Here is a 13,751-nt window from a genome sequence, read left to right as displayed (position 1 = left end):
AATATAGTTTGTAGTAAACAGTTGAAATAGGGAAAATTGATTAGATAATCCTGTCCATATTATTTACTATACTTAGCAGTAGTTACCCTGTAAATGCATGATTATGTGATAAGTTAACTGTGATACTGCCCAGGGATAGATGATAGAGGCTGCATGCTCAGAAATTATATATGTGTCCTAATGATATTTATTGAAGGATATTCTTTGTAGCCAGTAGAGCTCTGAGGAAGTCTGTGTTTTGATTTGGGTCTTTACTAGCTCTCTGGGCCTATTGTCTCTGATCTTGTGGGAGGTGGCAACTTTCAGACTGCTCACAAGGGTTGCAACACCAAAGATAGGGTGGTAGTACTCCAGGTAGAATGCCAGTATTAATGATGGTTCACCAGGTTTCTCTTGTGCACAGAAAATTACCCACCTCTGATTTATGTTAGTGATGTTTTAGTGATCTAGTAACTAGAGATACTAAGGCTATGATGAGATGGAAGATAGAGTATCCAAATTTCATTTTCTTACCTCCATTTAGGATGCAGAAATCTGTTATCTATATAAACTAGGATACTATAAAAAAAACCCCACTTCATTTGGTCTGAAATGAGTATTTTCATAATTTTGAAAATGGAAAGAAATCTTCCTAGCAGTTTAGGGGTGTAAAGCAACAGGTAGCATAGGTAAGTAGAATAATTAACAATCAATATGAACAGAATACCTGAGGATACTTGCCTCCAGATAACTTTATCAATGCCAAGGGAAATGGCCTTCAGACATGTTCTTTTAGTTAAAGGACAATAGAACTTTTGCTTTAAGGAATTTATATTGTTCACTTGTTACATTTCTAGGAAGCAGTGTCAGTTCATACACTTGAGGAAGGAAAAACATTTGTTTACGTAAAGACCTAAATAGCGAACATGGTCTTATGTATGTTATGAAAAGAAATATAACAGCCACACACTGGACATTATAGATGCATTGTAGCACTCATTACACAACTGGCATTAGTGCTTAGTCATATGTTTTTACTGATTTATTTAGCAATTTGTACTTCTCATATTGAAGTTTCACATTATAACTTTTACTATAGGTATTTGTTTACATATCTTATTTCCCCTTATTACCTATACTCTTCATGAAGAGCAGGTATCATGTTGGCTTTTTCTTTATATTAGGTATATTTATCATCTAGCTTAATAAATAGCTTAATAAAGGTGCTTGAATAAAGGTGCTTGAATAAAGGTGCTTGAATAAAGGTGCTTAATAAATAGCTGCTGAACAAATGAAAACATGAATTAATCTGCCTACCTATACTTTCTCATCTCATTCCCCTGTATGTTGGTGATAAAATCTGCGCAGTGACTGGCTAAGTTTGGGGACCAATGTCTGGAGGTTGATCAAATGCATGAATTATTTATTTAATGCTTTCATCTTTAGATGCAAGAATGATTAGAATATTAACTTTGTTTTGTGCTTAAATCTAGTATTTCTTTAAATATTATATTGTCATTGGGAGTTGTTGAGATACAATTAACCACTAGTAGTTTTTCAGTTTAAAAGACTTCAAGCAAACATCCTGGTATTAGTATCTTAAAGGGGTCGTTATGTAAAAGTACTCATGCATTAACTTGTAAGTAAGTTATTCTTTATGTGTTGTTTTGAAAATATTGTATTGTTTTTATTTTGTTATGATTTTAAATTGTTCATTCTAACAAGCAGATTTTTAGTTTAAGAAAACATTTGGCTAGTTCTAGTGATCGATTCTAATCCTAAATTATTTTTAGATGACTGTCCATGTTTGTGTGCAGATTGTATTTAGAAAATAAACATTCCTAGACTGAGTTGCTAAATAATACTGTTACTTAATTTTTTTTCTCCTAAATAGGCAAGTCTCTCTGAAATTCACAGTAATATGTGGGTTAGAAATGGCCTTCAGATCAAAGGGCAAGCTATGACTTACGTACAGTCTCATTTCTGTAATTCCATGATTGATCCAGACATATACTTATTACAGGTAAAATCACCATATAACTTAGTTACTATGTTTATAAGCAAATCTGAATGCTGAGAAGTAAAATATTCTTTGTTTTCTTTTAAAGGTCTGTGCTTCTAGACTTGACCCAGATTATTTTATTTCATCCGTCTTTGAAAGGTAAGTAATATTGAAACATTTTTTCAGTACCATGGGTTATTTTCAATTATATTTTACTCTTTTAAATAAATATTATACTTTCCCTCCATAGATTTAAAGTAGTGGATTTGTTGACAATGGCTTCACAACATCAAAATACAATACTTGATTCAGAACATGAGAGATCTATGTTAGAAGGAGCCCTCACGTTTCTTGTGATTCTGTTGAGTCTTCGTTTACATTTAGGTAAAAACTACAATAATTCATATGTAAATAGAACAACCACTTTTAAAATAGTGACAGTTAAACCTCCTATTTTAAAAAGAAGTTGTGAGTAGTAAGTCTAATGTAAATTATTTTAGATTGTTGATTTGGTTTGCAAATGTTATGTATTTAAAAATTAATTCACTTTAGTACTTTATCTGAAATAGCTGAAAACAGCAATTATAAACTCTTAATTAAATTTGAGGCACCAATCTTTTTTTCTTTAACTCTTGAAGCATACTGAACATTTAAGGGGACAAATTAGTAAGATTTGTTTTAAGTAGATTCTTTATAATTTATCCCTATTTAGATGTACTAATTTTTGTTTTTTAATTATTTTTAGGGATGACAGATGATGAAATCCTCAGGGCAGAGATGGTAGCCCAACTTTGCATGAATGACAGGACACATAGTTCATTGCTGGATCTCATATCCTTAAAAGTTTTTGTTTTAATTTTCAATTGATTGCAGGTTTGATTTAATATATTGAAACAAATTTGAAACATGTCCGTATTGAGAGTCACAGAATGTTAGAACTGGAAGGGACCTTGGAGATCATCTTGTCAGCTCCTTCATTTCATATATGAAGAAACTGGTGTTTAGAGAAGTTAAGTGAATATGTTCAAGTGTTAGAGAACAAGTCCATGGAAGAGTCTGTCTGCAAGAGACCTCAGGTTTCCTGATTTCAGATCTCCTCATTCTACAGATTTTTCTACAATAACATGTCTTTTTTGCGTATTTATTGAATTAGATAAAGATAGAATAAATTATAACTCTAATTAACAAAATTATTGGATCTATGACTTCCTAGGTATAGGGAATGCCTGGTGAGGAACTTCCTTTTCCATAGCAGACTAGCACTTTTCTCTGTAATTCATAGTTTTAGAGTTGCCTGGGGATGCTTGAGAGGTTTAGGGGTTTCTCTAGAGTCACTCAGTCAGTGTCAGAAATGGAACTTGAACCAACGTCTTCCTGACCCTGAGACCAGCTCTTTATCTACTATACTATATTATTAAAATATGATTGGTGTTTTCTAAAATATAGTTAGATTATGTTTTATTTGTACTAAGGATTTTTTTTTTGGAATGGCATAGCATGGCATATCATTCTCTCTCTCTCCCTCTCTTTCTCTCTTTGTTCTGTTGTTATTCTGAGTGTAGTAATACACAGTAGCTCTCAATATTGTTATGGTAAGCAAATCACTAACTTTTTTTTTTTTTTTTTGGTGAGGCAATGGGGTTAAGTGACTTGCTCAAGGTCACATAGCTTAGTAAGTGTTATGTGTCTGAGGCTGGGTTTGAACTCAGGCCCTCCTTAATCCAGGGCCTGTGCTCTATCCACTGTGCCATCTAGCTGCCCCCAAATCACTAACTTTTGAGAACCTCAGTTTCCTCATCTATAAAGTGTGATAATAGTATTTTCCTGATAACCTTTATTAAGCCTTTTATGACCAGCTTCAATTTAGCAACTATTTTCTTGGGCTGTTAAAAAGGAAAGAGGCAATATTGTGTACTAGAATGTGTGCTAACTTTGGAGTTAGATTTAGGTTTGAACTAGATAATCTCTTAAGAGTACTTCCAGGTCTACATTTGATAATAAATGATATCTTCAACATATTAAAAGTAAAACAAAGGTATGTACCATAACGTGTATCTGACATAAAATATCTACTTACAGTCTCAGTTTAATTTCTGTTAGTTCTTTCCTGATCCTTAACTGAAGATGACCATTTGAAGATTTCTAGATGCATTCTTTGGAATTGTAAATCACAGTTATTTTTTTGGTGATACTCTATTTTGCTTTCTTTAGTTCCAAGGAAATGGTGTTATATATAGCACTGACCCTAGAGTCAGGAGGACCAGAATTCAAATCTGGCCTCAGATACTTGACATTTACTAGCTGTATGACCCTGGGCAAGTCATTTAACCCCAATTGCCTTGCAGAAACAAATGGATAAATAAATACAGTTAGAAAAATAATAAAAATTAGAAAGTAGTAAAATAGAAATCAATTTAAAATATGGAGATCTTAAGATACTACTTTTGATTATTTCCCCTTGTATCATCCCATCTCAAATTCACTATTAGTAGGTGTGAAAATGTTAACAAAACACTTTTAGTACTCTTCTTTGCTGTATCTGCACAGAGCAAATAGTTGGTAAGTGTATAGATGAAAAATGCCTTTGGTTCCACATTGCAGTCATTTTAACTATGTGACAGGAGCAGTATTGACAGAACTGTTGCATTGTGGAGTCCTCTTGTGGCCACTTTCAGGTATTGTAATAGATTTTGGTATTTGTGTTCTTAAAAAGTAATTAGTAGAGTGAATGTCCTGATCATTTGACACGACTTTTAGCCAGTACTAATTTTTCTTGACATATGAATCACATTCCAGAAAATCCCAATCCCAAAAGTGGAATTATTCCGGGTAGCTACAGTTTTGAATCTGTGTTGTCAGCTGTAGCTGATTTTAAAGCTCCTGTTTTTGAACCTGGAGGTTCTATGCAACAAGGAATGTATACTCCCAAAGGTATGTTAATGTGCATAAGAATATTTTTGGAAATATTAATTTTCTGAAGGTTAAGCCCTATATGCTAGAAGAATTGATTTACTTCATTTGCTCAGTCTTGATTTTTTCAGCCATATTATTTTTGTCTTTTACATAAACATTGATGATTATTTCTGTTTACCTAGAAAACTGTATTATCCTATTGTAGTAGGGATTCTTGGCCAAGCTTAACCTTCAGTGACCAAATATCAGCAATTAGTATTTCAGTATTTCAGGGACCATGATTTCATCAATGTGGTTATTTTTTTAATCAATGCAGAGCAGAACCCCTCCTTATCTTCATGTAAGATAGTCTTAAAAGTCCAAGATTGTCACCTCTACACCATAAAGAAGCACTGTAGTAGGGTTTTGATGGAATATAAGATGAAATAATACCCTTCACAGAAAATAATTTCTATAGGTGCACTGTAAATGAAAAAATTAAATGCTCACCCCTAAATAACCATTTAAAATGTTGAAGCAGTTTTAATAAGTATTCGTGGTTGCACTAATAGGATCTATGTTTTGGAATTTAAAAAATGTACTGAAACTTGTCCCTTAAGTTTCACCCCAAATTGGAAACTTTTACCACTATCATCCTTATCCTGTTTTCATAGATGGTGAATTTGTTAAAATCCTGAAATAGGTAAGAAGTTTGACTTATTGAAGCATTTTTGAAGTTTTTATCTTGTAAAATAAGTTAGTGAAGTATGTTCTTTCTCTCAGATGGTCTCTTACTACTTCTTGTCATAAAGAAAACCTTGGAGGAACATGGTAGAGCTTCCCATGTCATGATGGCTTTTTTTTTTATCAGTGGTATTCACCTTACTACTAAATTAAGCATTTTGTCCCTCAGCTACCTCTAAAATTCCAGATAAAAAGGTGTCAATTATATTTAATACTGTCTCATATTGTACACCCTTCTGATAATACACATCCAGTTACTAGAAAATGTCTCATTTGAGATTTTAACAAAAGGGTAAACTGAGGCAGATATCCACACAGGATAACATGTATTAGCAGGGGCATGCTACCTGTCAATAAGTGAGTCAGTGACTTGCCTCAATTTATGCTAAAAACTGCAAATAAAAAGACAGTTCCCCATATATAGGTTTTGGAAAGTATAGAATAAAGTGTAGAGCAGGGTAGATGATTGTGGGATTAATGGCAACATGATTGGTTATAGAGCTGAAGTGCAGGGAACAACATGATTGGTTGGAAGTTTGGTAATGGAGGCTAGCAATGACCCCCATTCTTCTCTCATGAGATAAAGAAGTGCTCGTTGTCTGAGTGCAGGTGTGAGATAGTGGCCCAGACTTTTGGACAGCAAATCAGTATCTTTAAAGGATAGCTTCGTGGAATAAAGCTGTCAGGCCCAAACTTCCTTTGTGTTTATATGCATTCTCCAAGGTTACTTTAATTCCTTGAGTCAGGAGAGTTAATTTTTAAATTTAACCTATTACAAGCCAACTGAACTCTGAACTGAAATTCAGAGACAAAGAACCATGACTTAGACAGTTACAGGACAAAATCAATTAATTGTAAATAGGATCAGTAAGAAATTGATAGAAGATCAATCTTAATCTTCTCAAAAATAATATTTGAAGTAGAGAGAAAGTATGATATTTTTGGTTGTGGAATTTGATTCTGCCACAGAGTCCCTGGAATTCAAAAATTAAAACCTCTAGATGAATGTTCATATTATTTAGAATATTGTATTAGTAAGCACTTTGAAAATATTTTGTCAGAACTTGTGAGATAAGGGTGATTAAAATTGCAAATCTGTACTACACAGTAGCTTTCCTTTACCTTGACTGTTATTTTGCTATTATGAACATTCATAGCTACAGATTTAGAAATCTCTAAGATGAAAGAAAACTATTAAAAAACCTTTTTTGATTTTTAAGCTGTAACTTGTACCTAGGGAGGGAAGCAATTAACCGGAAATCTTGCTGTGCTTTGGGGGAAGATTATAGCTTACTAAATTTTAGTATGTATCTTTGTCTTTGATAAAAATATAATGGTTTAATTTTTAACCTTGATGAATGCTGCATTAGGGTAGCTAAAGTCTAAATTTAAAGACTCTGCTTCAGAATATCAAGATTTCCAAGATTCAAATTGTTGCTTTGAATTCATTAAAATCAGTTGAGTCTTAAAACTTATGTGTGTATCATTTCTAGCCTTGTATTTCAGTAAAAGTCACATCACACAGTTTGTAATTTCATGATTATTGAGATAAAAACCAAAAGAAAAAAATGCAATGTTGTCCATTTTGTGTGGATATTAAATATTTTGTAGCCCTTTTGGTGAACATGAATCTATTGAATTTTTGGAATTCACTGGAAACTTTTATTATCTACCCAATGGAAGTAAATGTGTTTTGAAAAATTATGTTTATGTATACATATGCATATATATATAATATCCTTTTTCATTATTATTTCTTCTGTAGTAGTAACTTTTGGGGGAAAGTATAAAATAAGAATAGAAAATTTTTGTTATTTACACGTTAAAGAGAAAAGTAAATTAAATAAACTTGGTTCTCTTAAATATCATCAAAAATTAAATTTAAGTTAAATTTCATTTTCCTTTTAAAGGTAAATATTTTAAAATCTTTAACATTTTTGTGTTACTCAGATATTTGTTGAAAAACTATATAAAGTAGATGTGGAGATGATGAAGAAGGAAGAAATAATTTCTACCTTAAAAGAACTTAGGACTGAGTTGACATTCACATAGATTATTCCAATATATGTTAAAATATGAAAAATACGTGGGAGAGATCTAAGCTCCTCATGTGACACAATGGATAGAATCCTCGACTTGCGATCAGAAGGCTTTAGTTCATATCTCTCCTCAGGTGTTTATTTGTAGCATGACCTTGATCAAATCACTTACTCTCTCTGGGCCTTACTTTCCTCATCTGTAAAATGAAGGGACTGTACTTGATGGCCTTCTAAGATACCTTATAATGTTAAATCTGTGGTCTTATGGTTTGTGTGTTGAGAATAGAGTGGGAATTTCTTCCAGGCATGGGAGATTGCGTCTGTAACTGACCAGAAATGGAAGTTGTCAAGAGTAGGCTTAGGACTATTGTAGAGTTCATTTTGACTGGAATATAAAATGTATAAAGCAGAGTGGTTTTAAATAAGGATAGGAAAGTAGACAGAAGCCAGATTGAGGAATTATAAATCCATCCCAGGTTTATTTAAAGAGTTTATATTTTATACTATTGGCAATAGAAAACCACTGATGGTTTCTGAATCAGGAAGTAATGTGATCAAACTTGTGCATTAGAAATAACAACAACAATAACAATAATAGCTAGCCTTTTTATCATGCTTTAAGCTTTGTAAAATGTTTTACATATATCTTCCCAGGTAGGTGCTATTACTGTCCCCATTTTGTGTATAAGGAAATGGAGACTGAGTAGACTTGCCCGGGATTACACAGTAAGTGTCTGGGGCAAGATTTAAATTTGTGTCTTCCTTACTCCAGATACAGTATTCTTTCTGCTGTACCACCTGGCAGCCATGAGAGAATTGATTAGAGAAGGGAGAAACTAGAAGCAGTGAAACTGATTAAGATGTTATTAAAAGCAAGTCTAAGAGAGAGGTAATGAAGATCTAAACAAGGATGATTGCATAGTGAATGAGAAAGAGGTCGTACAGTGATATTTGGTACCAAATTAGATGTGGGGAGTGAAGGAGAGGAAAGAATAAAAGATAACTTGAGATTTCAAATCTGGTGACTCAGAAAGCAGTGGTGCCATGAACAGAAATAAGTTTAGAAGGTAGGTTTTTCTTGGGGAGAAGTTTAGTTTTAGACTCTGCTGGCAGAAATATCATGCAGATGGTTGAATGATATAGAATTGGATCTCGGGGTTGGTGTGGGTGTGGGGAGGGTGTAAATAGAGAGATTTAGTAGTTATCTTCATAGAATGATAATAGAAGCTATAGAATTCAATAAAATTGCCAAGAAAGGGAAGATACATGTAGAAAGTGACTTTTTATGTAGAGAAGGTGACCTAGGACAGAGTTTTGGGAGGAAGGTTGGCAAGGAGAAGGAGCCATAAAAGATATACATTTATTAGATGCTTAACAATTAATTAATGAATTAATAAATAAATGAATCAATAATTTTTGTGGAAGCCGAAGGAGAAGAGAGTGACAAGGAGGGAGATGTCAAGTCCTGGGAAGAGGTAGGAGACAATGAAGATTGATTAAAAAGGTCCTTAAATTTGGTAGTAAAGAGATCATTATTGACCATGGCATTTGCTTGTTTGTATAAACAAATAGTTTTCCTACTGCTTGAATTAGGATGTGAATTTTGAGGACTCTTTAGTTTTCATGTCCATCTGTTAAGACTAAAGTGTAAGAGGTCGTACAGAAAGTTCAGCTTCTTAAGAAGCTCAAAGGCTGCAGTTCTCACACTTTTTGCTTTTGGGTCCCTTTTACACCCTTAAAAATTACTTAGGACTCCAAAGGGCTTTTGTTCATGTGGACTATATTTATCAATATTTACCATATTAGAAATTAAAATGGATAAAATTTAAAAACACTGATTTATTAATTCATTAAAAATAATAGTAACCTATTACATCTTAACATAAATAACATTTTTGTGAAAAAATCTATATTTTCTTAAAAATATTATGAGAATTGGCATTATTTTACATATTTTTGCAAAGCTGTATTCTCATTTCTGCTTCTGAATTAAATCTGTTGCAGTACTGTTTTGTTTGAAGCATATGAACAAAATCTGGCCTTACACAGGCATGTAATTAGAAAAAAGAGGAGTAATTTAATAGACAAATAATACCTTAAATTCTTATGAAAATAGTTTTCACCTCAGAGACTCTCTGAAAGAGTCTTAGGCACTCGTATAGTCCTAGACCACAATTTGAAACCCCACTGCTCTAAGGGAAGGCATGAAAATACTTTTGAAGCCAATTCTCATATGCAAATATGCTGGTGGGGGAAAGAGTTTTTGAAGAGTCTAGTGATAAGCTCCATCTCTATATACTCACCTCTAAGCTTAGTTTTTGAGAGGAGAAACTTTTCTAAAGGATAATTTTTTACCCATTACTCAGTTGTGACACAGGATCTTCTGGGTGTGGTGTCTATGACAGTGTGCTATAGTAGAAAGAAAGCACTGGTCTCAGTGTCAGAAGACCTGGTTGTGAGTACTGATTCCTCCCTTAAATAGCTGTATGCCTGAGTAACGTGCTGAACAGCTCTGAGCCTCAGTTTCCTTCTTTGTGAAATGGGAATAATAATGTTAATATAAACAGGATTGTTTTGAAGAAAGCACTTTATAAAACATAGAGCTATATATGTGTTGGCAGCTGTTTTTTTAAAAAATGTATTCTTTATAGATAAGCTAATAGTAATTTAAAAATACTACTGTTATCTCTTAATATTTGCTAAAAGGGGAGAAAGTAGAGCCACCAACTCTGTAGAACAATATTTTGGGTTTAACATGGCACTTTGCTTCCTTTCCCTCTCTCATGCACGCTTATTTTAAATTAGAATTATTCATTTATCTATTGACCACCTTACTAGATTATGAGCTTCATAAGGATAGGGACTTGGTCTTCATTGTTCTATTACCTCCTGAGCTGTACTCTGCCTATAGCAGGCAGTTCAGAAATTTTGAAGAGTCTGTTAAAACTCTTGAATTTGAACTTCATAACAATTTGGAAGATTTAGCTTGCCCTTGTACATAGCAAGCTAGGTCATATATGCCATAATAGCCTTCGTAATTGTATTACAGAGCAGTAATAATAACTTATTTTTATATAGTATGTTAGAGTACACTAATCAACTTTCATTATGTTGTCCCAGTATTATCAAGAAAATAGTAAATCATGTCTAATTATTGTGTTATCTAATTGCAACTAGGACTAGGATTTTCACAGTTGTTGACCTGAGGCAAAAGTATAATAGGATTCTGTAATCTTGGTCAGTGGAGGGTATTTGTTGTTGTTGTTCAGTCGTTTTCCAGTTGTGTCTTACTCTTTATGACTCCATATGGGGTTTTCTTGGCAAAGATACTGCAGTAGCTTGCCATTTCATTCTCCATCTCATTTTGCAAATGAGGAAACTGAGTCAAACAGGGTTAAGTGACTTGCCCAGGGTCACACAATTAATAAATGTCTGAGACCAGATTTGAACTCAGGAAGATGAATCTTCCTGACCCCAGGCCCAGTACTACCTACCTACTCAACAACATCCTTGGTTATTGGATGGGATTTACATTTGATTTACACTAGTGGAAATATTCTTAGATTATTTGGAAATAGTGATCATTGCTTTTAGAATCGTCAGAAATGTTTAATGTTAAATTCAACGAACATTGTGTCAGAACTGCGTTAGGTGCTCAGATCACAAATAACTGGGATGTCATTCCTGACTTTAGGAGGTGACAGACATAAAATCAGTACATGAATGATTATAACATAAGGCAAAATGTGAGCGGTGCATAAGCAATACAAACGAGTGCTTTGAGTTCAGAAGGATAGGTTATGTTTGTCTTCAGGTGAAGGAAGACTCAGAGAAGGCTCCATGAACAGAGGAAGTTTTCTGGGCTTTACAGGAAGAGAAGGAATTAAACAATTACAGAGGAGGAATATAGCAACTGAAGTAGCAGAGGCATGGTGATGGGAAGGTATGGACCTTATTTAGTAATGAGAAGTCTGGCTTGGCAGGAGTTTAGGAAGGGAAGTAGTGGAACATAAGACTGAAAGGGTAGGTTGGAGCCAACTTACAGAGAACCTTGAATGCTAGTCTAAGCAGTTTGGAATTTATTTCTCAAGCATTGGGAAGCCCTTGAAGTTTTTGAGTACTAGAGTAGTGTGATCAGAGTTTTGTATTTAGGAAGATTAATCTTAGACTGGAGGATAGAATGAAGGACACTAGAGACTAGAAATGAGAGGGAGTTGGTTAGGTGGTCATTTTAATCATCCAGGTGAGAACTGAGAAGGATTTGAACCAGGATGGTGGCTGTGGCAGCAGAAAGGAGAGAATGGGTGTGAGTGATCTTGTGGAGGCAGGAAACTGAGGAATTAGATAAGTTACCCTAAGGTTACCAGCTAGTTAGTAGTAAAGCTGTGACTGAGAATATAAGTATTGTGACTCCTGGCATGGGGCTTTTAAAATCTTATGTTTAGAATCAAGCTCAACATCTTAAGTATTCATCAGGTTGCATTGCTTATTTGTGATAACAAGACTATCAAATTTTTTTTTTCCATTTTAAAATATGCAGTGCTAAAACTCTGGTGTTAGGAGTTAGGGAAGAAATAGTGTATGTTACACCAGAGAGTTAATATTTTAAATGGGAGTCAAGATAAATTTAAGATTAGTAATTAGAATTTTAAAATTCATTTTAAAGTCATCTTTGTAGTTACAGTTGACACTTATAAAACATTTATGACTTAACAACTAATTTGTTTGTCTTTCAGCTTGATTTTACAGTTTGTTTTCCCAAGGTATAAAGCAGGGGTGGGGAACCTTCGGCATTAAGACCACATGTAGCCCTCTAGGTCCTCCAGTTCGGCCCTTTGACCGAATCCAAACTTCACAGAACAGATCCCCTTAATAAAAGGATTTGTTCTGTGAAACTTGAACTCAGTCAAAAGTCTGCACCGGAGGAGCTAGAAGGCTACATATGGCCCTGAAGCTTCAGGTTCTCCACCCCTGGAAGGATAGCATATGAAAGACTTTCTTATATGACGCAAAGTTTGTTATATTCAAATGATTCTTTAACACATCAAGCTTATTACTAAAATTAATAATCTAAGAATATATTCCATCTATTAAATTAAAAATCGCTAACAAGATTATATAATAACTTTCATCTTTAGGAATTACTATGCTAACTTGTACTTTTTTTTAAATGATAATAGCTGAAGTCTGGGATAGAGAGTTTGACCCAGTCATGGTAATCCTTCGGACAGTTTACCGTAGAGATGTGCAGTCTGCAATGGACAGATATACCGCATTGTAAGTTAATCATATTAAGTAATATGTTAATTGATTATTATAGATTGTATACTTATGTGTATACATTTTAATTTCAAATTGTCTTATGAATTAGATATACTTATTATTGAAAGGGCATTTTTAATTTGTGGGGAGGGTAATAATTGTAAGGTTTTGTAATCTGGCAGAAATTGGATTTTAGATTCTTAGGCTCATAAGCCAACAGTTTAATTTTTTATTTTTAAAAATGAGTTTTTAATAGCATTCATTGAACAAAAATAGCAAAAATCTGTATTATATAGTGGAGAAGTCAGAAGCTAAATTTTGTGCTATTCTGCTTCAGGGCCAGCAGAGGAGGCACACGTTAAGATAATAAATTCTTAGAACTTTTCTATCATCAACATTACGCAAGCAGAGGATATTTTTACTTGTAGCTCTTGCCATTTGCACAAGAGAAAAAAATGCCACCTGACAAATGAGAACAGAGGAACGGAAGTTAAAACAAAATAAATTTTATTTGTAAGCATTTAATATAGCTTAGAATGTTGGAGACTGAAAAAAATCGAACTATAAATGATGTCCTTTTAATAGAGTATTTGGTTTCTTATTTTATTATCATAGCATTTACTTTGTAATAATTATTGACATTTATTGTACTAATAATTAATTTATAGTGTTGTACAACTAGAATAATAAAACAATTCATAGCTTAATTTGTACTTTATATGAGAGAAGTTCCTGGTTTTGTCAGGAGGATAAAGGACACACAATTAAAATAGAACAATTTTAGTCTTAAGTAAACATTTGTCTGGGTCATAGTCACATAAAATTGAGCACGT

The 13,751-nt window shown here is 33.4% G+C and overlaps 1 protein-coding gene across 3 annotated transcripts in view; it reads left to right on the top strand.

Moving 5' to 3' along the window:
- UBR3 (ubiquitin protein ligase E3 component n-recognin 3) overlaps positions 1-13,751 on the top strand; it is a 309,463-nt gene that overhangs the window by 141,221 nt on the left and 154,491 nt on the right. For all 3 annotated transcript variants that reach the window (XM_027865976.1, XM_027865977.1, XM_027865975.1), the window contains exons 14-19: positions 1,874-2,002; positions 2,088-2,140; positions 2,232-2,365; positions 2,727-2,812; positions 4,771-4,912; positions 12,837-12,933. In XM_027865976.1, coding sequence (XP_027721777.1) covers positions 1,874-2,002; positions 2,088-2,140; positions 2,232-2,365; positions 2,727-2,812; positions 4,771-4,912; positions 12,837-12,933 — 641 coding nt within the window. The remainder of the gene's footprint in view (positions 1-1,873; positions 2,003-2,087; positions 2,141-2,231; positions 2,366-2,726; positions 2,813-4,770; positions 4,913-12,836; positions 12,934-13,751) is intronic.

This window comes from Vombatus ursinus, unplaced genomic scaffold (genome assembly GCF_900497805.2).
Source record: "Vombatus ursinus unplaced genomic scaffold, bare-nosed wombat genome assembly UNPS02014779.1, whole genome shotgun sequence".
Lineage (NCBI taxonomy): Eukaryota > Metazoa > Chordata > Mammalia > Diprotodontia > Vombatidae > Vombatus > Vombatus ursinus.
This window is presented reverse-complemented; position numbering and strand designations above follow the sequence as displayed.